At 39.5% G+C, this 26,107-nt stretch overlaps 1 protein-coding gene across 1 annotated transcript in view; it reads left to right on the top strand.

The window, feature by feature from the left end:
• Window positions 1–26,107, top strand: part of TENM1 (teneurin transmembrane protein 1) — a 250,817-nt gene that overhangs the window by 139,629 nt on the left and 85,081 nt on the right. The window contains exons 11-13 of the mRNA XM_067304283.1: window positions 10,144–10,329; window positions 13,861–14,007; window positions 25,358–25,574. Coding sequence (XP_067160384.1) covers window positions 10,144–10,329; window positions 13,861–14,007; window positions 25,358–25,574 — 550 coding nt within the window. The remainder of the gene's footprint in view (window positions 1–10,143; window positions 10,330–13,860; window positions 14,008–25,357; window positions 25,575–26,107) is intronic.

Here is a 26,107-nt window from a genome sequence, read left to right as displayed (position 1 = left end):
CTGTAATTTCAGTGCTTTACAGCATGTACAACTGAAATCAAATAGTGGAGACAAATTATAAACCAGGACAAAATTTGACAAAGAAACTCAACGTTTACTTGGGAAACGCAGTATTAAAAGAAAAGGTTATCCTGGTCAGAGTTCTGCGTGGTTCTCCTCACCCTTATGTCAGTCTAATCTTCCTTGCTATTAGGTTATATTTCTGCTCATTTATTTTAAACATTTCCCACAAAGGCCTTATCTGACCTGCCAACCTGTATCATGTCCAAGAAAGAGACAGGTTCTGCAGCTAAAATCCCTTGTGTGTCAAGCACAGCATAATTGTACTCTGCTTTACACCAACACTATGGCTGGGTAAACACAGATATACCCAATGGCAAATGAGTAATCCTTTTCAGTGATATCAATTTTCAGAGCTTTGGCTCCTTGAAATGAAATATCTGTTAGTATGTTTACCATTACCAGTGTAGACTCATAAGATTGTATTGATTACATTTTTGCACTGTAAAAATACCATTCTGAAGCACAGTGAAATCAATAAAGGGTGAGGTTTTTTATTTGTACAGATTGGATTTGGATCAGGAAGAAAATATTCTTCATCAGATGAAAAATAAAGTTGAAAAAAAAAGTGTGATAAAAGATCCAAAAAGGGGGAAAAGTTCACTGAGGTGGTGTTTCTCAATCGTTTCCCTCTGCTTGCTGAATCAGCCTCTCAGACTTTTCTATCTGCCCAGTGGTTACTTTTTCACACAACTCCATTTTCAAGCAAATCAGGGCTCCCAAGTTTGGAAAAGATATTTTCCAAGTAGGTATAGTATTATGAGAGTTTACATTATGGTTCAAAAAAAAATGCAATTGCATTCATACCTTTTAAGGTACACAAGACCGTTAATGGCATTGTTCCTACTGGAAGTCAGAAGAGCTATTTTTAGAGTACTTACTGCATCAGGGATAAGTTCAATGAGATGAGGGTAGGATTATTTCCAGAAAGCAATTAAAACACTTACTAGATTGATGGGGAAACGGTATGAATAACAAATAGTGAGGATATGGCATTTTAGTTCTAGTGGTTTGGTTTTGTGTGTCGTGGGCTGTGGTGAGAAGATAAGAAAGGTAGTTAGAAATCTGTGAAGCAACATATCAAAAAGGTTTACTGCATAAAGCTTGCAATAAAAAGGTTTAAAATGAAACAACATTTGGAGCAGTTTTGGCTTTGCTATGTGGGTGGAAATATTTGATGATTGTGTGTTAATTGTGGCTGAGTTATCCTAAATAATAATTTGGGCTGTGTGAAGTTTAGATTTTCCCGTTTGGTCTGAGGGCATTCATCATTTAACAGTGCATTTCTGCCGCTCGCATGGGTGAGCCTGAGGAAGACCCTGCTTGCTGCGTTGCCTTACTGCCCCTGCTAGAAACCCTCCTGGGATAAAGCAGTTCACAGGGCGGACAGGAGTGCCACAATCAATCCTCCATTCGGTTAGAGTGTTTACTATCTTTCTGTGAGAACACCCCAAAACCTAATGGATGCAATTACTAAATTTTTTTTTTTTTAAGTTTAAGGAATGTCCTTATGTTTCTGTAATCCATGGAAACCCACAAATAGTTGTAATACATTATGATCCTCTCTAGCATCATTCAGAGTCAGAAATAAGGGCAAATATGATCTGGAGTAGGATCTGTTTTTTCATGTGGAGAATTTTTCCAAAACCATTCCTTCTTTGCTTAACATAGCTTTGTATGTTTGCTCTCTTTCTTCATCACAATCAAAAAGAATAAATATCAACAGCTGAATAACTGTAAATGTTCTGCCCTGGTAACTTAACATAACAGTAGTTTGGGAATGTAAACTACTGGCAAACTATCCTTTTGCTATTTTGAAGTTGATCTGGATTTTCAATAAAAACCTATTTCAGATACAGATGCTGAAGCTGGCTGAGATGAATCTCACTCTGTGTGTCTTGTGTTGGGATGGGCCATCATGTCCCACTTTGTTCAAGAAACAGAGTCTTTGGAAATGATTTTGGACATATCTGTAAGAATAAATTCAAAGCAATAGTCTCAGGGTGTTAATTTAAATAGCATTAAAATGTTGCTTTTAGTTTACTTGCACAAATAGAACAAACTACTCAAATCCACAAATTGTTGTGGTATCATGAGATGACCTATATATTTCCTTGTCAGGTTTAAGTGTGTGATGCATGGAGAATAGGACAAGAAGTACTGTAGCAAGAGAAGTTTAGACTGAGAAAGTACTTGTCATGGTTAGGGTAGTCTGGTGATGGGACAGATTACCTAGTGCTGACTCAGATTCTCTGCTGCTGGAAGTTTTTTAGGTGGTGCCAAATATGATTTAATTTGGAATGAGGATGGACTAGATGATCATATGAAGTCCTTTGCAGCCTTGTTTTATATAAATCTTCGTAAAGAATGGTCAACTATGCTATGTATGTAGGTAAATGTCATGACTGTGTATGTTATTTTAGTAGGCTGGCAGTAGAGGCTTTTTTTTCATGTGAACGGTTGTTGGCTGGTGGTGATCTATCATGTTGATTTAATTTTGATTGTACCAAATTTGGTATAAAGTTCTATAGCTTTTTGCCATTGAGTGTTGCTTGATGGTGTGAAAGATAGAATATGTAGCTGGAATCGTTTGGAGTTTATCTGCAATTTGGGAGCGTACCTTTACTGCATGTTGCCTGCAGGAAGCTCATTTCGGTTTGCCAGAGGAAGTATGTTCACAGACATCAACAGCTGACAGCCTAAGACTTCAGAAGTCATGTTTTGCAGACACTTCTGAGTCCCTGCAATTTCCTGCTCTGGCTTGAAGAGCAGGTGCTGTTGGATGCTCACATACCCCCTTGTAATTCTTCTGCCTTGCCTCTGGCAGAAAGAGTTTAGCTTTCAGTTTCTTGGTTTTACACTGATTCACCATGTTACCTACAAACATACTTACCAATAGAAGAAAGGAAATATTTAGTGGGACTGGAATTACAGTTGTATTATTAAAAAATTAGAAATGATACTCAGTAAAAATGTGTTCCTAGACAATAATAAAATTCTCATGTTTCAGCTGAGTGTAGTCTAGGGTATTAGGTTTTGGTGAGAATGACGACCTAGTTTTTATGTGTGAGCTCCAATTATATGTTGCTACCAAAGTTCTGAATTAGATAAACTAACCTCACTTTTCTCCTTCAGTAAAAATGAAATACCTATGGCTTAAACAGACTGATTACTACCTTTGCTATGCTTTTTCTTTTCCTTACCCGTCTCTCCTTCATGTCCTATTATGAAATAAGGGTATCTAATCTGTCCATGAAAATAGGAAAGAACAAATAGAAAGAATGCCTTTTACACTGCCTATAGCCTTGAGGTCCTTAGCTAAAAAGTTTGTTAGTATAGTTGTGGTTGGCTAAGAAAGTACAAAGTTGTGCACCTAACTGGCATGCTGTAACTCTGTCAGGAGAAGCCCAGATTAGATGCAGTTGGAACAACCAGATTGCCAGAAGAGCTTGTTTAAATCGGGAAAATGGTATAAGCTATACCATAAAAATAACACCTTTTCTATTACAGACTTGCAAAGCTTGGTTTTAAGTCTTTGTGCTGCATTCTGCCAGGTAACCTTCTCTAGTGGGGCCAACTTTCCATTAGGTTTTACTGAAAAAAGTAGCTCAAGTGCTTTTGGACTGTGAATTTTCAACTTTACATTTTTGAACTTTTTTACGATGTAAAATATTGTATTAATAAAGTCAGTTGCCAAAAATGAAAGCTAGAGCAGAGTTGTCTCCAGGACACAGCAGGAAGGTAATTTAAAAAAGCTCAGGAACACTGTTGAAATTATCATGCAAGCTTATTAAATGCAATGTATATTTAAATTGAAAAAACTTTCTTTATTAGGCCTAGATAGGTGATTTTTTGCTGCCTCCAGAAGTTAAACATATTGAGTGAAAGTCAGCTTAGATTAATTTCTAATCTTTATGGAAATCCACTTATTAAAAAATGGATAGCCAAGTTATGAATATGATGCTTAAGGGTTTAGACTGTTGCACGACTCACCATTTGAATGTGAAGAAAAGTAAAATGAAAGTGTTTTCATATTACGATTATTTGACCACTTTTGTTTACACATATTTTTGTATTCTTGACTTGATTTTCTAAGAGTTATTCCTGAAACATGTTAAATTAACATTAAAATCTTCCCTTATTATTACAAATTATAAAATATTTAGCTTTAATTTCCCTTTTCATATTACATAAGTAGAAACTTATTATAAAACACATTTAAAAGGACTCAGTGTTGACTTAGGTAATTAAAATGAAGAGTATGGAGTGAATTTTTAATGCTTTTTAGATTAGCTCAGGAACGATCAATGTATTTGTCTCCTTTTCAAAAATACGTACAAATAATGCTTCCCAACTCACATTTGCCGCCTTCCAGTAAAATTAATGAACATTCAGAATTAAGGACATATCACTAAAGAGTCTAGACAGCTTGAGTTGAACATTTTTTAAGTCTCTTATTCATTACTTGGTTTACATCTGAGGAATCTGAATTTTGTATTTGATATATTTTGTGAAAGTCTATAAGAAATGGCAGGGTTTGGCTGAGGCCAGCTCCCAGCAATTTGTCAGCACATTGCTCGCAGTGAGTCTGCACAGCCTAGGGCTTTTTTTAAATAAGGAGCCCTCTGCTTAGAGAACCTTGTTTTGCTTGCAAAGTGTACACATGCAAACCCTGAGACAGGCCTTCGACTCCTGTAAGTCAGGGTGATTCAGCTGGCGTCGCTGGAGCAGGAGAAGTCTCGCTGGCTGAGGACCTGCTCTCTTGGCCGCGGAGCAGCCTTCAAGCCACCTCCGCCACGAGCGCGCGAGACCTGCCCGGAGCGCCGGGGGCAGCTGGGCAGGAGCGTATCCCACCGACCTGTGCCATGGAGGAGTGGGAGAGAGGCGATTGCTTTTATGCAAGTCCACAAGCCTAAGCACACGCACAATTGCGGGGCTTCACTAATTACGTGTGTTGTGCTATACGTTGTGCGAATGAATGAACATTATTGCAACAGCTTAACTAGAGGCTAGTGATGTGTTATCCCCCAGACTCAAATTTTCTGATCCAAACTGTCATCTGCCTCCTTCCTTGTCTTAAATAAGTCACCTCCCCCTTGCTCGTGTGCTTTGTAGTCTTGTCTGATGCAAGAGCTCGGGGCTCCTGAACAGGCCAGGCCCCATCCTGCTGGGTCTCCATCTCCTCCCCTGCCCTGTGCGTGAAGCTCACCTGTGTCCTCAGCAAGCTTTCAGGTACTAAACCAGAAAAATACAGTGAATAATTGCCTGCCCGGCTCGTGACGTGAGCCAGCTGCCCTCCGTTGCTGCAGACAGGGACCGCTCAGCCAGGAGGCAGGTGGCGAGGAGGGGAGCCCGATCGCACTTCACGGCGGAGGGGAGCTCTTCGGCTGGCTCAGCTCCTGCATCTGCCCAGCCCCAAAACTGCTGCTTGGCTGCTCTGGCTCCTTGGCGCACCCGCTGCGTTGGGGTGCTTCTGAGCCCACCAGCACCTGCGGCGGTGGGAGGAGGAGGATCTCCGTTTCACAGAAGAGTTGCTTGATGCCTGATTTCATTGCTGTCTGACCTTTTACCACCTCAGCCTCGTCAGAAGCCATTAATCTATTTCAAGTTATTATATTGCTTCCCATCTCATTTGGTCACCATCCACTCAGAATATCTCCTTTTGTCACGTCTGCTGTGGAGACACAGTGCAAATGCTAGTGCTAATGGGACTCCCTACTGTGCTGGTTTCTCTGTATTTGTTTATCCACAGGAAGAACTAAGGAATTGTTTTGCATTAAAAACTGCACAACCTGAACAGATAATTTTTTTTTCTAATCTTAGTTGTTTGAATTAGCAGTGGATTAGTTGTGTGTACTACCACAGCATAAATAGGATGATGTTAGGCTTGAGTTCACTTGCTTGGCATGAAAACAGAAGTCTGGGGAGAATCTTAAGAATTGCCCTTGGATTTGCTTGGCACGAGACTACATTAATACTGTAGCCAGCATTTCTGAAGTCTCATATTACATCTTTGAAGCAAATGTAAATCTCCAGATTGGCCTCAGTGGCCACAGAATGAGAGTGAACTGAGCAGCTGGACAACTGGGGTAACTCAGGGAAATGCCTCGTCCAAACCAAGAAACCAGGCTTCATTACATCTGCCTCCTTATGGAAGCATTTATCCGGGCTAAACACTGTGCTTGATTTGCATCAAAGAAGATTTAGATTAGATATTTGGGGGGCTGGGGGGGGGAAGGAAAGGCAAGGACTAGGTGAGCTTGTTCTGGCATTTCTTCACTGGAGGCCTCCAGGAATGGGATTGACAGAGGTCCGTCAGGGACCGTGCAGGGTTATTTACTGTGCCTCAGTGCAGAGCGATGGACTGTTTGACTCTTCAGGTGCCTTCCTTACAGTTTTCTCATTCCTTAATTTATACTATGTGCATTGAATTGCCAGTTCACTGAAATGTGCTAGGGTCATAGTTATGTCCAGCAATAACTTCATTAGGTAACACTTTCTAAAGAGTCACATTAATAAAAATAATAACCTTCTGGGTGAATATTGTACTGTGGTGTCTTCTCTATTGTAGGTAAAATATAGATGACTGTGAAGTTTTGCTGAAATAACTTATTGTTCCAAAATTCTGCATGCGTGTCTCACTATATGGCATTATGTATGTAAAGTTCAGATACAGCTAAGTATTTCTCCTTTGGTTATCTACAAAACATTCTTGAGAAGCTCTCCTGTAATGTCAATGATACATTAAATTCTCTTGTTTTGGTAAATTCTTCCAGTGTAGCTAATTATATCCACTTGTCTAGCAACAAAAGGATGGGCCAGATTATCACCTAGTATAAATTCGCATTACTGGATTGACTAAAACCAAATTATGCTGATTCAAATCAGGTCAGGCTCTCCTCTTGTAATACTTCTTATGCAGATACTGGTACGTGGTTACTGTGCTCTGACTCACTAGCAGAGATTAGGTGTAAAAGTGGAATAACGGGGAACAGGACAATTAATCTCACGTTTCCTATCACAGAGAACCAGTTTGTCATCCAGAATTTGTGCCACCGTGTTGTCTTTCCAAGTCAGTCTAGTTGGGATAGATGAAGCCACTGTGTTCCTATAGGCTAAAAAAGGAAAATTTGCTTGGCTGTGTCTAATCCTATGTGACAAAATAGAATAAGCAAAATGAGCCTTGTGGTTAAAGACTGTGTACTGACTGGCCTATGATACTGTTAAAGAGATAGGAAGTCTTTTGGCTCTACTTCATTAATCTGATTGACTTCATGGGTTTAAATAGTGATTAAACATTTTATTCCTTGTGTGAAACATGGAGAAAAAATGATGAAAAAATTTCAAACATTTCATTCCCTGGGTTATAAAATAATAATATGCGCCACATCTGTACAGTCTCCTCTTCCCACCAGAGCAGGGGTATGTCCACATTCCCTTCCACTCCATAATGCATATTTCTTTTGTTTCTCCTTAGAAGACGAAAGTGTCAAGATTAAACTCTGCTAGGAAGGTGGGCAGAGGTGAGGCAGGCATACTGTATGGGAATGTGTTCAAGGTTTTCCGCAGCTGGTTCTCTGAGATTTATTTGAAATTAGAGAAGTGGAGGAAGCTGCTAGAGCTGCTAAAAAGATAGGAAAGCCCTCTCTGTCACTGTCTTTCCCCACTTCAGACTTTCCAGCTTGAAGTTAAGTTCTGAGTAAAGTTTTGTATACTGATGTCTTGAATATTCCCAGAAGTTTTGGCATTACTTGAGCTAAACCAGTCCCACAACTGCAAAAAGCTGTGTAGAGGACACTTAATCCAGAATGGTCCAAAACCGTCTACTCCACATAGCCCCACATAGTGTAGGCCACAGACTATTTCTTAAATCTGCTCAACAATCTTTTCCACTTATAGTGAAATACCAAAAGCTATAATTATAATGAACTAGAGGGGGATCAGGAGAGATCAAAGGCGTTCCTCAAACAGCCTAAATCCTTGAAGTAGCAGGTAATTTGTTCGATTTAATTCTCAGGAGTTAGTCCATGCTATAAAGGTAAGCAAAAATAATTGCAATCATCCTCTGCTGGTCTGGCCTGGGGTGGGGAGAGGATTCTTCTGTGATCCCAGATCTGGGGATGAGTTACCTCCTCATCTGAGGAGAAGGGAGTATGTGAATGGTTTTGAAACGACAGAGCAAGTCCTCCCCCTGCTCTGTGAGCCAACTCCCAGGTTTCCAAGGAACAAACAAGTAACAAAACAAAAAAGCCAAGCCAAGTGATGCAAAATCCCTCCTGGTACCTGCAGGCAGGCAATCCAAGGCATGAAGCATTATATTAATAACGTGGTCAGTGGGCAGCAGTCAAGCCTTTCTAAAGGCTGATGCCCCAGACTGGGCACAGTTTTTCATTTGGGGCGTCTTTGTAGTAGAGTGTAGCCGAGCAGTCTCCTTCCTTGTCTTATATACAAAAGAGGGTATAATTTACTCTTTTGGGGGAATATCATCAGATAATTATCTTGTGCTCCAATATAACACAAGTTCCTGGCTGAATAATGAAATTAGTCATTTTTTATGTAGTTTATTTTCCTTTCCTCAGTGTAGTACTTCATAGTTGCTTTTACTGAATTTTATTGTGGCTTTTTTTACTGAGGTTTTTAACCAAGTCCTCAGCTTCTGAGGGTAATTTTGAGTTTGACCCTTCTCTTCTAGTTTTTCACTCACAAATTCTATACATTTAAACTCTGAGCCATCACCTAGTTTATTAATGAAAATAACAGCTAGAACCTGACTCAAGACAGACCCCAGATACCCCATGATGTCACTGGGTAGTTACATATCTCTGCTGCTTTTTTCTTCATGTTATAATGGTTGGAATCGATAGGATTTCGATTCGAACTTTATAAACTTTTCTTGGTATGTACAGTGACAGTGTTTGTCAGTACAGATGCTTTCAGGAATGTTTATGTACAATAGTTCCGAGATACAAATGATCATTGTTTAAAATCTGTCAAGGGAAAAATCTTTCTGCTACTAAATATGTAACCCTGGCATTTTAAATCAGAACAGACATGGTTACTTGGCTTACACTCATAGTACTATCAGCTACTTTCTGAGAGGAAGAAGGAGGAAACATTTCTGTGGCAGGTTAATTGCAGAATAATAAGCAAATTCTGTCTCCTGACACTAATTATTCCAAATAAATTTAAATTATATAGAACCCTTTTATAATGAAGCCATTCTTTTCACAGAGCAACTTTAGTCTAAGTAGAAGTAGAATTGCAATTGGCATATTGTGATGTATTGGAACAATTCAGGACTTTCATTCCGCTTCACGCTAAGCGGAGCTCTACAATGTCCAGGTAGAGAAATTGTTCCGAGTGAAATGATAGAAGTACTCCTGTCTTCCTGAAGTGGTTTTTATGGGTTTTTAGCAGTTGGCTCATGAGGGTCAGGAGGGGGGAGAAAAAAAGTTTTTATCTTTGAAAGCCATTTTTGAACTAGGGAGATCTGCGTGGCCTATATGGCATGTAATGTTGTATACTACCATGACAGTGGGTTGCTTGCTATTCTTTCCAGTATTCCCTTCCTGTTGACTCTTCTTACTGGAAGTGAATGCCATTACCATCACTACAAAGCACTGAATATCTCACAGACTGTTTTGGTGTTGTGTATTTAACATGCCACTTTGTTCTTTGTCTCAGCCCACCCACAATATTTGCATTTACAGTAGATTCCAGAAGCGAGCCAGTGCGCCCTGGGACTGGGTATGGCATGCAGTTGCTCGAAGGCCTCGGCTGAAATCAGTCAAAAGAAATGGACTTCTTTGCATCACTGCTGGTCTGTTTTGGACCCATTGCCCTACCATATGCAAAGCTATCATCTGCAGTGCCCAGCCCAAACAAACAGATGATCTTGCAAATAACTGCTAAAGACGGAAGCAGTCAGATTGGGCAAGGTCTCAAGTGGGTGATATAACCCGGTATTTGATCCAGTTGATGAGTGGCACTAGTCTGGAAGTGGTTATGTTTATTGTCAATGCAAAGTCTGTATCCAGTATGAAATTGCCTTTTCACTTTATCCATTTTTGTAATCCTGTGTAGAGCTCTGCACCCTGGACTGCGGCAGCCACGGCGTTTGTTCAAGAGGGATATGCCAGTGCGAAGAAGGCTGGGTAGGACCAACCTGTGAAGAACGTACCTGCCACTCTCACTGTGCTGAGCATGGCCAGTGCAAAGACGGGAAGTGTGAGTGCAGCCCTGGATGGGAAGGGGACCACTGCACCATCGGTAAGGCTTTTGTACCCCTAGAAATAAAATAAATAAGATCTGAACCTGTTATACAAACATCTGCTATAGCCATTAGTCAGATTCAAGTCATTTTGAAAAACCAGAGACACAGAATCAGGCCAGGTGTGAAAAGGTGCCTCTCCAGTGATGATGCACCCTGTTTGTCCCGCAGAATGGCAACTCAGTGCAGCTTTCTGTTTATAAGAAATAGCACTGATGCATTAATTGCAGAAAAAAAACCATACAAAGGTATCTAGGTTGTAACAAATATCTGGGTTATGCTCATATATGAACTTTGAGTCATGGACAAAAAAGAAAAAAAAATGCTCGTATTTAAGTAATAGAAGTTGTGAGAGGACGAAACTATTACTCTGCTTAAGTAATTCTTGCATTAATTCTTTTGCCTTTGTGTCTGAGGATTTACATATTTTACTTATTGCTAGAGATGTTTTTTTGTAGCTAGCTTCTAATATTCCTAATAAGTTAAAGCTTTCAGCTTTTCTTTTCCAAGTACATTACTTAATGAAATACGACACTTTTTTGTGAAGTCTTATAGTGGTTCTCTCTAAAATGTCATTATTAATTTCCCAGAGCAATATTATTCATAAACATTTTAATTGCATGAAAGAGTCAGGTATCTAATTTTCAGAGGTAAGCAGCATAAGCTTTCCTGCTTGCTGCTTGAGAAAAAGTAGAATGTTTTATCTTTATCTTGATCGTTTTAAGATAATTCATTCACTGACTCTAGAATTTACTGAATTATATTTGTTAATTCTAGAATTAGATTTGTTGAGAAAGACGGGCCTAATTTTCAAAAGGCTCTGTGTAGTGAATCCAGAAAGGACCAAAATAATAATAAGATGAAAATAGAGCTTGAATAATAAAGTGAAAATAGAGCTTTTTTCCTCAGTCATTGTTATTCACATTGTAGGCACTACCAGGTATGGCCCAAGCTGTCCATCGCATCCTTGTGTTTGAATGGAGTACAACACATAAGCAATGTGTTTTGATCATAGTAGTAGCAGTAGACCTAACAGTAATAAGAGGGAGACAGTTTATCTCTAACCAACAGGTGGCAAACCATAAGCAAATGATTTCTGTATTTTTATTTTGGTACAGAAATTAAATCGATCTCAGTTTTGTTCTTTTCTTTTTTAAGCTCACTACTTAGATGCTGTTCGAGGTAAGTTTTTCATATCAGCATTGCAAAGAATAATGAAAAGATACAAACGTATTGGGAATGGCGTGTTCTGTGTTACCTGCTTTGTCTGAGCTTCTGTACTGTTAAGTTGCCAGAATAGATCAGATGTTTGATTATAGAGATATATGTATATACATAGAGATACAGAAGAAATGTGCCCAGAAAGTGTGCTCAACTCATTTGCAAAGTTGTAGCAACGTAAGCATGTTTCATGTGGATATCTAATATGCTGTGTTAGGTAAATGAGATTTTTGCTCTCGGTTATCATTCCAAAATAATGACAGAGCTGAGGACTTACTGGGAAAAAAATTGTTGATCCTGTCTTCCATGAGAACAAAATATTTCATATTTTTGTTGATTGCAATTGGAGTAAGTTTCTTTTGATAGAGAAGTTCTCATTTTTTAAAACTGTCTGGTCTATATGTGATGCAGTTCTCCTCAAATCGTTTGATACCGAGAGTTAAATTTTAATGTTGTTTTGTGCCTGGTGCTGCTCATTAGATTTCTGTGCCTTGCCTGAGATCCTGCTCGATTATGTCAGTATGAGTACCTACCTTCCCTGTGCTTGGCAGCAGTCCCTCTCCATCCTAGCCATGCTGTGTGGAGCAATGATGCACACTGCCCCTTTCAAAAATGCTCCTAGCAGAAATATCAAACTAACCAAAATTCCCCAAAGACTTGGGCATTTATTTGTGTTGTTATTTTCAGAATTAGATAATAATAAAAAGGTTAGGCACTCATTTGATTAGACTTACAATCTGGAAGGATAACCACACAGAGCAGCAAAATATAATCATATTCAAATAATGAATTAACTCAGCTGGACAGTGAATTGAAATGGAAAAACATCCCCTTTACCCAGAACCACTCTCAAATCTTGCCCTTTCCCCCAATCCTCTAAAAGAGGCAAAGAATTGGTTTTGTAGTGTATCTGGTGTTTGCCAAGCCCATGCGATTTCAGAGCAGCAAGTTCCAGAATTCCCATGCATAAACATGGGGCTCCCTACTCCAGCTCTTCCCAAGGAGAGGGCCAGACGGACCTCTCTCCCCGTGTCCAGCTGTGATCGATGAACTGCCCAGAGGGTGAGAAGGAGGCAAATGATGTGCAAAGTTTCCAGGAAATGTTCTGCATTCTGGTCTTTGGGTCACAACCTGATAGACCAGCTGTACCTGCTCTCTCATTCTTTGGTCAGCTCTTCCAAGGCCCTTCTGGAGCACCTATGCCTTGAGGCTGCCAAAGACACATGCAGACTGAGTCCTTTTCTTTCTTCATCAAAAAAAAAAAAAAAATCCTGCTGATAACACACAAGTGTCGATGTTCACTATCAAGTACAGGAGAGCAGTCAATTCCTGTAAGTCCATGCTGGCAAAGAGAAAGGAGCCCTCTTAGAAGGGATGCCACTTGCAGTGTTAAGCTTATTGCTCAGCTTTATCCACAGTCCTTTGGCTCCTTGTGTGATATGGTGAGGATTTGACAAATGTCTGAGCTGGCACCAAACTCTGCAAGCAGATGGATGTGAGTGTGCACATCCAAGAGACAATCTCTCCATCACTCTTACAAGCTTACAGAGCGAGGTATCTAGCTGAGACCATCCAAATTACTATTGATTCAGAGTTTACAAGCATATAATCCAGGGACAGTGCGATCATTGTTCCAGTTTTGATCTAGAATCACAGCCACCAAAGGGCAAGTGTTCGTCCTGTTTGAATCAGGTACAGCATTGTAAGGACACGGCAAATGGGCACTGGAAGGAAATAATCATTTTCTTTCTGTGGAAAAAATTGTTGTATTGTAGAATGAATCAAATCAGCTTTCTCTTGTTCAGCTGAGTCTTTATGAACAAAATAAAAAGATCATCTCCCTCCCTACAACATATAGGAGGAGTATGCCCACAAAAGCCAATTTGTCATTTAAACAGTATTTTCTGTGTATACCTTTGATATAAGCCTTGGATATGTATGTGCTTTTCCTTGTATTATACAACATATTTTTCCATCAGGGGAGAGAGAGATGGACACAGCAAGCTGTTAAATATCTTATTACACATTTACTCACTGATGAGTTTTTCCTCTGCACAAAATCTCACATGCTAAAACATTGTAATTTGTTACTGAGACGTGACTTCCCAGGCAAGCAAAGGGAGGGGCCAGGATGAGGATTTTTGCATACTTAGCCAAGAATGTAAGTGGAGTGCAAAGTATTGTGCTGTGATAATTTGAAGGCCAGAAGTATGATACTATTTTTAAGAATGTTATAGGATACTTATAACCTTAAAGGAAGAGAACGAAACTCCTTCATGAAGGCTTCTTTTGTACATTTTCTGTTATAGATGGCTGCCCAGGGCTCTGCTATGGAAATGGGAGATGCACTCTTGACCAGAACGGATGGCACTGTGTTTGTCAAGTGGGCTGGAGTGGCATGGGATGTAATGTTGTCATGGAAATGGTGTGTGGAGATAACCTGGACAATGATGGAGGTATGATACATAATTCATGTCTCTTTGTTTATTATTCACATGTGTCTTTTGTATATATAGTTTTGGTTTATGTTTTCTTTTTTATCACAGAATGTCGATGTTGTGCCTGTTTACTCAAGACAGTCATACCATTGACTGGAGCTGAACTAGGGCAGTGAGTGAACAGTTGCAGGATCAGACCCTTGTGTTAGACTTTCCTGAGGGCAGAATCTGTGCATAGGCTTATGCCATCCCTATTGTATCTGAGTGTTTTCCAATAAAAGCATGTTTTAATAGTCACTACTAAATGTTATTTTATCTCCTTTCTACTCTCCCTCACATTCAAAATAACTCTAATATCTATTAAAAAGAAAAAAACAGCCAATCGAGACCCAAATAAGAAACCCTCTATCCTAATACTCCATGCCTGACAAAATACAGCCACAGTTTAGCCTTACATTAATATTAAACAAATACATTTGCAAACATACAGCATACATTTAGAGATGTTTCTGTTTCTTAATGTTACCTTTGGGATACAGCACAGTACTTAGAATTATCTGGACCTCTGCTTGAACAACTGTTGAGCAAGTCAGTGTAGAAAGTCTGCGGAAGTAGTTTTGGAAAGTACCATAAACAGAGCCCTCTGCGAACATACTCATTCATTCTTTCCCACCAATTGGACCAAAGCATCTGCAGTTAGGTGCTCCCTACCTCAGCCCTCAGTAGCCTTGATTCATTCCAGGGCTTTATATGTTTTAGGACTACTGGGAAAAACATAGTTCTTGCACAGATTAGTTTGCCTCATTTCTAGCAGTTCATTCTAACACATGGCCTGGAGTATTTCTTTCAGGAAAAATATCCTGTCTTTATGTTAAAGCTTCTAGTGGCAGAAAAGCAACAGCAATCCTTACTGATTGTTCTGAGAGTTAATTTTTTTTTCTTTTGATGAAGAATACTTCTTTACCTGGCGGTCAAAAAGGACTATTGTTTTCCTCTTTTTTAATTATTGCCATCCCTTACAGTGTGCTTGCTCCCATACTTGGAGCTGTGCAGATTTCTCATTCAGACTGTGAATATATCTGTGCCCAAGCACAGTTACATTCTTTGTCCTTAAATTTACCTTTGGGATGTATTGAGGTAAGTACTATTTGACTGTGTCACACTTAACAGAGCATCTCAGTATCTTGGGTGAGATCTCACACCCCAACATTGTGTCAAACCTTAGTATAATGATTGTGTATTTTCTTCTAGGTCATTGATAAAATAAGCTTGATTTAGGGCCAAGAACTGAGGTCACTGTGGGACCTCAATAGAAACACTCTGACTCAGTGATGAGTCCTCATTTATGGGTATATTTTGAGACTTTCTGATTTTGTATCCTGTGGGCTCTATGACCATGCTGTCCTTTGGCAGAGGCTTCCTCATTTCTGAATCCCATTCAAAATTGCCTTATCCCTCTCTCATCCTTCTTCCTTTTCCACCTTATTTCCAAGTCCTCAGTAACCATCTCTCTGCCCACTCACTCGGCTCTTCTTGGCTCAGTGGCCCAGGCCGTATCCCTGTCACACGAGTGCCTGCAGCTGGGATCGCGCCTCCCCCAGGCTTTCCCATCTGTCTGCTGCTCTTCCCTGCCGGCCGAGCCACTGAGTCACTCGTGCTCTTAAATCTGTCCACAAAAACCCTGCTTAGCCTATAATGTATGTAAAACATTTTCTGATACACTCTGAGAACTGGCTCTATATAAATTGCCCTGTATTGTGATTTTGTATGCTTTGTATTCCGCAGTAACAGGGAGTTATTGAAAGAGTTGGCAGTCTTAACTCTAAATCTCCTTGAATTTGTCAATTTAAGGCAGACACTTAACATCATTTCACTGCAGGTTTTAAAAGTAATTTTCTTTTTCTTTTTTAATGGTAGCATAACATGTACTAGGACAGCTCTGTTGACATTACAATTAGAGATAAGTGCAGAGAGAAATATTTAATTAATCTGACTACTACAGATGGGCTAAATGTAATTAAGTTTCCTTCACAATCAATTTTATATTAAAAAAATTATATCTACATATTGAAATCGCTTCTCTTTATATATGAAATTCAAAGGCCTGATGTGGCGTAAGCATAAATTAGAAAAAAAATTCCCCTAAAGTCCCTGGTGATACACCACTGTTAAGTTAATCTGAAAGCAGAAGCTGGTTCCTAGTCTTTCAGGGTTTGCGCATACAGAATGATAAAAGCAAGAAGCAGGAGAGTGACATGACATTACCTGTGAAGTCCTGCTGGCTGTGAGATGGTTGCGTAGACTATGAGCATACTGTAGCAGCATAACAAATTATCCTCTATCAAGCTACGTAACTGGATTCAGTGCATAAAGATGGAAGCTAGTATGTTTTTGCCTGCAGTTGTGGTGAGCTAAGAGCATGCACTTAAGTGAGTTACAGAAGCTCAGCTGACAGGTAGTAACTTCTTAAGTTACGAGGTGATCATATTCAGCCAGTGACACGCAGCCACAAGAGATCGCTCTCTAGCACCTGCTTTAGTGCAGTTGTATATTCCAGATCACAATTTTCTCACCTAGGAAAGGTCTTATTTATCCCAATTGTGTTTAAATCAAACATTTATATCTCAGTGCTTAGGAGGTGTTTTGTGCTTCCAGTTCATTAGGAGAAGGTCACAACTGAAGAATAAAGTTGTAATAATGTTGTACAATTATTATTCCAAGCAAGTTCTAATTTCAGGGGTTAGTCGCCATGATAATTCTGTGCAGTTTCTGGTTGATTGATTATGCAATACTTTTAGAGACTGAAGACCTGACATTTTTACTGTATAAAAATACATGGTAGAAAAAATGTGTAACTTTAATATATGAAATAAAAGTATTTTATTAGTTTCAAGACATCAAATAATGTCACTTTCTTGGAATAAGGAAGTGTTAGTTTTACTGTTTGGTCTATAGTAACAGCACAAAAGCTTTGGGAGAGAGGAAGTTTTCAGGTTTTTTTTTTTTGGGGGGATTTCTATATTAGTATGCATGGTAAGCCATAAACATATTCCCATGAGTCCCAGTCCTACAGACACTGAAGCCCCAGTTCCACATCAGTGCAGTTTTTTATGGTGATAAGGTTAAACACATGCAGAAATACTTTTCCTGAGAAGGGAGAGTACTTTTTCTTTTAGAGCCCATTAGTACCCACAGTACTATGACCCTGGCTGTACCGTGACCATCTTTGCCTTTCCATCTCATAACTCTCTGTTAGCTTTTTCCTACTTGTAGACTTAAGGGCATGTTTACCTGTTCAAATATCACTACAAATATCATTCAAAAGGTCTTAGCATTATAACAGATGCATGACGACATGGTTTGCACTTGCTCTTGCGGAGTATATCTGCAGTCTGTTAGCAGTGTGATGTCCATTAAATAATGCCAAGATCTCGAACAGATGTCCTTTGTGGTGGGATATGTCTCTGCCTCGCTATGGCTTTCCTCAGCATCACATTATTTCCTGTTCGCATTTGATATTCTCATTCTTTCATTGCCGTGACTGACATGATTTTGTTTTCAGTTTATAAGATGACCATTCAGCTCATTTGAGCAGGTCATTTTCTCTTGTCCTGCCATTATTTTTGACTTCTTTTGGAAGCTTCAGTAGCTCCAGGAGATTGCCTGAAACGCTCTGCTGAGTGCTGTTAATTCGACTATCACTGCCGAAGGCCTGAGGAGGCAGAGCACGCTGGTGCGGCAGCACTGGGACGTGCAGAGTGCTGGGCACCGGCTTGCAGGTCACTCCTCTGCCCTGCCAAGCCACAATTTACATGCTATTCTTATATATCTTTACATTGATGCTGTACGTACAAGCTCAAAGATGCAGCCCATCATTCCCCTTAATTTCTTTGATACTGATATCTGTTTTAAATTTGCCTGGATCTCTTTTCATCGTTTTCTTTCTTTCCTGAATCAATCTCAACTGTTTGTTTTAAAGGAAAATACTGTTTACTACAAGCTTTGAATTTGCTTCCAAAAGTCCCTTCGGTCACTTTTCACTTACTGTAGCTTTCTCCAGGCCTTTTCAAGCACAAGAAAACAGATGACTCAGCATAGCCTTTGGTTGATAGCCAGTGCAGCTAAAATATTGATGTATTTCTGACCCATCCATTGGCATTTTAATAGCCTATCCATCACAGAGATATTGAGTCCCTATATAAGTAATATGCTATTATTACACAATACATATAATACTGATGGGAATGGTTTTCATTGTTGCTGAGCAGCGAGGGCTCCCCGGGGATGCTTGCTGTTTCTGAAAATCATACCCTGATTTATTTGCATCCTATTGTGTGCAGAAGGCCAAACACCACTGGTATTCATTGAATAAAACGCGGTGCCGCCTTTCTGCACACACGCCCCGGCTGGTTTCAAATGTCCTGATACAAACCCCAGCGTGCTCAGTTAGCAGCTGCCCTGGCTGCTGTGGAGTGCTACGTCTTACAGCTAAAATTTGAGAAGCAGTTCGGATTAATGCACACAAATAAGCCTTACAGTCTCGTTAATGTTACTGCTGCTTAGTCTCTTCTGAAGTTACTCTTCAATTCAGTTTGTTCAAATTCCTGGCAACTCTAATTGGACTTAACTGAGCCTGTGGTGAAGCAAGTAGGCACAGGCATTGGTTAATGCTTGGGTGAAATCTGTAAAAGAAAGCAAGCAAACATAAGGTGAAGACTCCTGTGGAATTTTTTTTCCCCCACAAAGAACAATAGTATTAAGCAATTGACTGCATGAGTATAAAGACTGAAATCTCAAATCCCTCAAGAGCTGACAGTCGTGGTACTGAGTTTTTTAGGTTGTCCTGCATAAGGAATTCAGAGAACAAAATCTGCTTGCTGAAGTGAGACAGTTGTAGCCCATTTTGCTTTCTGAGAAAATGTGGTGGGCATAGGCTCTCAGAGCTGCATCCTGGCGTGGACTCACTGCGGGCCGTACGGGGGGGGGAGTGCCTACACGCACACCTCAAGGTTGCACCGGAGCAGTGAAAACGAAGCTCATTGGTATTATTGATATTACGTAATAGTGTATTGCTGAGAGAAGGACTTGATTTTCATGTGACAGAGCATCTCCATTTATTAGTGTGAGTTTGTGTATATATGTGGGCATACCTGTTCATGCATGTACAGGTCTCACATTATATAAGCATTAATTGTAGCATTCTTGTTTTGGAGTTAACCCTAAAACTTCAGAGCTAATGTAGCTAACGTTAGTAGTGTCTTCTCAAATATGTTGAAGCTTAAAGAGGTGAGAACTGTGCTCTTTTAATGAACCTTAAAGCGTAAGAATAACAATTTTAAGAGTCATTATTAACTATTTACATTCTGTTTGGCAGAGCTTAATGATGGTGGCTAGTTTATTAAAATAAGTAACTCAGTAACACAGAAGGTAGAGTCAGATTGAATTTGTCATTTCATATCCAGTTAATAAGACTCCTCAGTGTTTTGATAGAAAAGAGGCTGCTGTGCAAGTTGCCGCGTGCTGCACTGGGGAGCTGGGGAGGCCACTGCTTCAGACCTGAGAACCACCTCGCTCTTCGCTTGCCTCTGCGCCGTGCCTCTGCGCCATGCCTCTGCACTGTTCTCCATTACGCTGATCATATTCCACTACTGAGAAAATTTGTACTAATTGCAAACACAGATCCATTTTCAACAACATGAGTTACTGTGACATTCCCATATTTGCAGTCATAAATTGCAGGAAATTCAAGGGTAGATGAGAAGACTTGAAAAGCCAGGTTTTGGAAAGGGGTTGGCATAGAAATGTTCGTATCAGGCCCTAAATATTTGACTTGTTTCATGTTCTTTCTATTAACTTTTATGTTAGTGAATAAGATGACTCCAAAGCTGACAAAATACCTTTTTCTTTTCCAACTGTTGTTTTATTTTCTTGAGAATATTGATGATGTGCAGTGCACATAAATCTCAAATACGAAAAATATGAAATACAGTTACCATATAGAATTTTCCCAAACATGGTAAGTAAATAGGAATATTGCCCGAAGTAACCAATGAAGGGGTTGGTCCATAGCTCCGCTCCAGTTTGTCTAGCTGCTAGTGGTGCCATCGATGTGTAGGAGTGTGCTTGCATGACCTATGCATTTCGGAATGTACTGTACCCAGCACAAACGGAGTCTTCAGTGATTACTGTAGAAGTATAGGTGAGAAAGAGTTAATTTCGTCACTTTTGTGGCATTCTTTCCATCATATTAACTAAGAAATATATATATACACACACACATATATATGCGAGAAAATGTACTTTGTCCAATGAACAACACTTAATGATTCCATTGATGCAAACTTCTGATACAGTAAATATTAATACCATTCCTTATAGAAAATTTCCTGAAAGGATCCTTTCCCCAGCAAGGCAACAGGAAAATCTTGTCCTAACTGTGTGAGCTACAGCAATGCAGAGAGGATGTAGTGTGACTGAGAACAGAGCCACTTGTTTTAGCATGCTCTGCCTTTTCTTTGAGGTTGTTTAAATTATTTAAGAGTGCTAAGAAGTGCTCCTTTATCCTCAAGTTGGTCTTTGTGAATTCTGTTTTGGCAGTAATGTTAGAAATATTTTCATTGTCTAATTTATTAAAAAGAAAAATCTAGTCCAACATTACCTCTCACATGCAAAACAAGGTGTCTAGAAGATATGAACCCATAATACTTGGTGTCCCATGAATTTAGAATTTGACTCATCAAAATCTGAATCACTGTATTATATAAGCTGTACTGCACTGGTGGAGGTGCCTGACTGTCTTTTATATTTAAAAAAAAAGAAAAAGAAATGCTAATGGTAAACCAAAGTCATTTACACCTCTGTAATACATTTTAGTCTCCACCTATGCTGTGATGCACTGTGTGGTAATTGACAGTAAAAAGTTCAGTGTACAGGCTCCCCTGCTGTATGAATTATGGATTTTGCTGTTTGTAGTAGTTTGTTCATACTTCTGACTGTTGTCTCCTGAGATTTAATAGAAACCTTGCTGTTTTCTTAACACTGTGAGTTTTTTAATAGTTGGTTCCTGGTATGAAAATTTAACTTAAAAAAACGACCATTGGTTGAGGATTGAAAATAATGTATATTTGCAGCATTTTGAAGTGAATGAGTTTGAAGCTATAGTTTATAAACAAGATTTGCTTTTTCTGAGTTATCCTTCTCCTAGATTAAAAATCTCCTTTCGAATAGGATTGGCTTGTTGAAAATGTTATCCTCACATGCACTTGCTAGTATGATTTGCAGTACCGTACACTGCCTCCATACGTAACTCAAGAGTCTGCACCAGAATGTTTTCCCAGATTCCTTTTAATGAGTGTAATGTTGAATTACAGTACTAAACAGCCATGCAATAGCTGAAGAAAATATTTATATGAAGCAGAAATATCTGACTTCTGAAGTGTTCTGCAAACGGAAGCTTAAGTGAGGAAAGGTTTTATGTCTTCATTTCTCTCTGTCACTAGGTCCAAATAATGAGAGTTATGTATGTAAGGGGACTGGAATAAATTGCTTTCAGTATCTGTTAATGAAATTGTTCTGTTCAGAAATCACAGAACACTTCGTATTGATGTTTCAAAGCAAAATGCTTCTTTTTTGGTTTGGGGGTTTTCTCTTTTTCTGAAATGGATCCAAGTTAAAACAAAAGGGTTAAATGAGCCTAGAGTGAAGCACATGTTTTATTTTGGCTGAAGTAAAGAGTTCCACATTTGCCTCAAAGTTTCAGATGTTTCATTCTTTTACATCAACACAAAGTGTGTTAAATGTTCTTCAGTTTTATGCAAGCTGATTTTTTTCTAAATTTGTTTGTTTAGAAAAAAAGAAGTTGCATTATTCATACAATTCTAATTAGTTATTCTTACATACATACACACTGGCCTGAGTTTGTTAGGCCTGAGCCAAATACGTAGCGTTAAGAGTTCGTATAGAAATTGCTGGTTCGGAGCTTGTTGGCTGCTGCCCACAGAGCATTTTCTCAAAACCTTGTGTCTTTCTCCCATTTCATTCTGCACAGCTGATAGGGGAGATTGGAATAAAATGTCACCAAATCAACTAAAAGATCCAAAAATGAAAAAAGAATAGGTATAGTATGAGAGAGAGAAGTCATTAATGGCTATCTGTAGCCTAGAAAACTGCTTTGCTTGTGACGTTTGTATCTCCTGGTTAGTGAATGCTGCCTCTTGCCGGTGGTCTCAGACCGCCTGTGCCTCCAGCACGGTGTACATTTGTGATGCTCTCAGGACAGCAAGGACCTTTCTCACTGCGGGTTCTTCAGGTCTGCTTCTGGGATCTCACACCTGTACTCATGGGAAGCGCACCCTTCCCTAGCCCTGAGAGCCTGGAGAGACGAGGGAGACCAGGTGCAAGTCGCTTGAGCAGAAATAACTCCATTAGCAGAATCTGTAAGGGTTTATAAGATACTCACTTTGCTGACAGGTAAACTGCAAAAAAAGGTGACAGTTGAGTCTGACTGGAAAATGGAAGACTGCTTTCCCTTTGCTTGGTTTCCGTGCGTACCATGTGAGTGCACAGTGCTGGTTGCCATGCACGTAACCTGTTGACCAGTGCCAAAAAGAATGAGGCAACTGTGAAGTATTTAATTGTCGTTTTTATGGCTATTTCTTTTCTAAATAAATTTTCAGGCTCAAATATTTCTATAAATTTTCACTTTTATTTTTACATAAATGAGAGAATCAGGTCAGCTCAGTTCCCACATCTAATAGCTTGTTGACAAGGAAAAATTAATCAGAATAGCTACTGTGGAATAAATAGCTTCCCCATGGATGCTGTTATTCTGGAGTAAGTATGCCTTTTTCTGATTAATACTTACTCTGCCAGAGCAACATTTTTCAAATTTCCCAGGCAGGTAGCAGTCAGCTTGTAGAAATTAGTATCTTCCAGAAAGTACCTTGACTTCTTGAGCAAGACTTGTCACTGCCACAGCCATCACACCAGCCAAAATCTGCCCGGAGTAGCTGCACCTCACCACAGAAGGACCCCTGCAGGCATCTGCACCAGGAAGGAGCAAGAGCGAGAGATTTCTATTTCTTTATTGCCTTTTTAGTCTAGTAGAATTCTTTAATATTTGCAATTTTGGAGAATTTAGTAGTAATTTGATGCTTTTCAGTTCACTTATTAAGAATATAGAGAGTTTTTTTCCTTGGACACAAAAGAGGAAACAATAAGAGGATATTTTCTTTGCTTGCAGTTCCAAGCCTGCTGTTCAGGTTTCAATCCAAAAAGCTTTTTTTCTTTTTTTTTTTCATCAGAGCACAATAAAAACCCCTTTGGTTCATGTAGTTAACTCCTCCATCAGCTTCCCATGTGGCTCTGTTTAGACCGCAGGCCCCTTACTGTTTCAGCCTCCTGATTTCCTGGAGAATTTCGGTAGCTTTTTGGCTCTCCCGAATAAGAAGTGACTGCCACACTCAAAGCCAGTAAACTCAGCATCACCCTGGGAAGGTCTTCTCCTGCTGCTGGAAAATGTCTGTTGTTTCCAGGCCTGGGGAGCATAGAGAGAAGGTAGAACTGCTTTGAAAGGCACATGCACTGACCTGTAGCTGCGCCCAGCTTTGCTGGATCTGAGGCTCTCCCGTTGTTGTCGCTGCCTGTTTACAGTTGCCCTTGGTTCACTGTCACAAAAACAAGGCTGCTCTATTTGATTTCCCAGCTGCGAGAGGAGAGAGTTGTTAATATTTTTTGCTTAGGCAAACAATTACCTCGCTCAAGGTCAGGCAAGGATTTTCAGATTCCGGGAAAGTCCATTTCGGGATGCTTGTTTGTTCGGCAGAAGGGCTTTTGCTGTCCTCTCTAAGCAAATATTTTATACTGTTATTTAGTGAGTATTTGCAGAGTGCTGTGTGCTCTACTGAGGAGAGAGGAAAGGTGTTCTGGTCTGGGGGTTGGTCTTGCAGCCATTAAAGGCAATGACAAAACTACAGTAGCTTCCCTGATGATAGAGTTTGCCCTGAGGACATAGGGTTTTATAGGAACCAAAGTGTTGGTAGGAACAGAGCATAAAAAAGTCAAAGTATGAAGCGAACATGCCTGACAGTATGTTGATACTATAGCATTCCAGTTTTAACACGAGGGAAGTCCACCCAGTGAAATGATGACTTAGCATTTATACAGCCTGACCTTGTTAAAAATACAAAGAAAAGATGTCTTTTCTTGAAGGATATGATGCCTAATCTCACTGTATATGCATTAGTGTTCTTGTCAATCCAAGCAAGTTAGCAACCGGTAAGTCATAAAATGAATGTTGCCTGTAAGAAGATAGTTGAACATTTTTGCCATACTGTATTAACTCTGACTGTTTCTGGTTGAGTATATAATTTAGGCAATTTAGACGTCTAATGTGCTGATAGGTAGAAGCAGTTAAATGCTGATAGCCCAGTTTTAAGTTATATTTAGGTGCTTAATTTAGACTAATTTCAGTGCTACACTTTTAATCACAAGTTTGGATATTTAAGTAATTCAATTTCACCCACAAATATAATTGCAATTTTTTCCATGAAGAAATGTAGAATTTTTTTTTAAAATAATAATTATTTCTTCTATTTTTCCTGCTTGAAAATGGGGAGAAGAGGAATAGTTTTATCTCCACTTTCCAAATTTGCTTCCCTGAGGGCAAGCATCCATGGAGAAGACTGTATCTGTCAGGTTGTTGGGTCAGCGCCTGCATCGTTGTATGTATTTGTATAGCACTAACTACAAAAGGAGTGTAGTCATGATTCTGTTTTTTGTGGGTCATTCTGGTATATCAACAAATAAATGAGAAATAAACATCCTAAAGCACTAATAAAAGTATTGTAGGGCTTAAAATGCAAGTCAGAAAACTGTAACAAAAACCTTTTTTTTACTACTACAGTGAAGATGCTTATGAAAGTTAGATAACATTTTAGATTTCAGATTATTGCATGCTCAGTAGCAAATGTATATCCTTCATAGTGGTGAACAGACAGTAGTGACAGTAAAGGACCATTAGAGAAATCAGCTACACACTAACAAGTATTGTGTGGTGATGTTCTTTTGCTGCCTGTTCTACGATGAAGACAGTCACATTCTTCCTTGTTCACTGAGTTTGTAGGTTCTGTTTTCTCACTGTTGCATGGGGACTTTCTGAGGTAATACAGTGTTGATGACGAGAGAGAAATACCCACCCTGAATTAAGCATGTACATAAATGCTTTATTAAATTTGAATTTATGTCATCTTAATCAGCATGCCTTCCAATCAATTAAATGCCTGTTCTCCTGTGCTTTCCAGTAGTAAGCACTTTGCTTTATTCTCAGAAACACTCAATTTCCTGAACTTTCTATTTTCTCCATTTTTAGACGGCTTGACAGACTGTGTAGACCCTGACTGTTGTCAGCAAAGCAATTGCTACGCAAGCCCTCTCTGCCAAGGTTCACCTGATCCCCTTGACCTTATTCAACACAGCCAACCGCCTTTCTCGCAGCATCCTCCAAGGCTCTTCTATGATCGAATCAGATTCCTCATTGGGAAGGAAAGCACGCATGTAATCCCAGGAGATGTCTCATTTGAGAGCAGGTAACTTTTCTTTTACATGAAAGACTTTTCTGAATATTGAGAACAGCAATAAAATTACTTAAGCAGGAAAAAACACTGACACATCGATAGTTGAAAATTCTTCACTGATGATCAAAAAATATTTGGATAGCAAACTTCCAGGTCACATCAGTTCAGAATCTTTTCTTGTCAGATTCTCTTTATTACTCTGTCTAGTTCATAAAAGTGTCACTGTAACAAACTGTGCTACTTTTATAAACAAGACTGACGGCTGTGGAAGGTAAACTACCTTGTACTTCAAAAATAAATGGGGGGAAGTTCAGCCCTTTATGCTGTAGATGCGTCTGATGGCAGGAAGCAGAAGGATGGGTTGGATTCATATGAGCTGTATTCAGTCACCTTTCTGCCCAGTAGTGTGGAGTTTACCGTTTTGTGCTGCAGGTTACTCTTAAGCTGTCATGCAAATAGTGCAGTGTGATCTTTGAGTGTTTGTGAGTTAGGCACGTCCTTTAACAGGAAAAGACTGTGCAGCAGGAAGGGGCGCACGCTTGCTC

This window comes from Apteryx mantelli, chromosome 13 (genome assembly GCF_036417845.1).
Source record: "Apteryx mantelli isolate bAptMan1 chromosome 13, bAptMan1.hap1, whole genome shotgun sequence".
NCBI classification, from domain to species: Eukaryota; Metazoa; Chordata; class Aves; order Apterygiformes; family Apterygidae; genus Apteryx; species Apteryx mantelli.
This window is presented reverse-complemented; position numbering and strand designations above follow the sequence as displayed.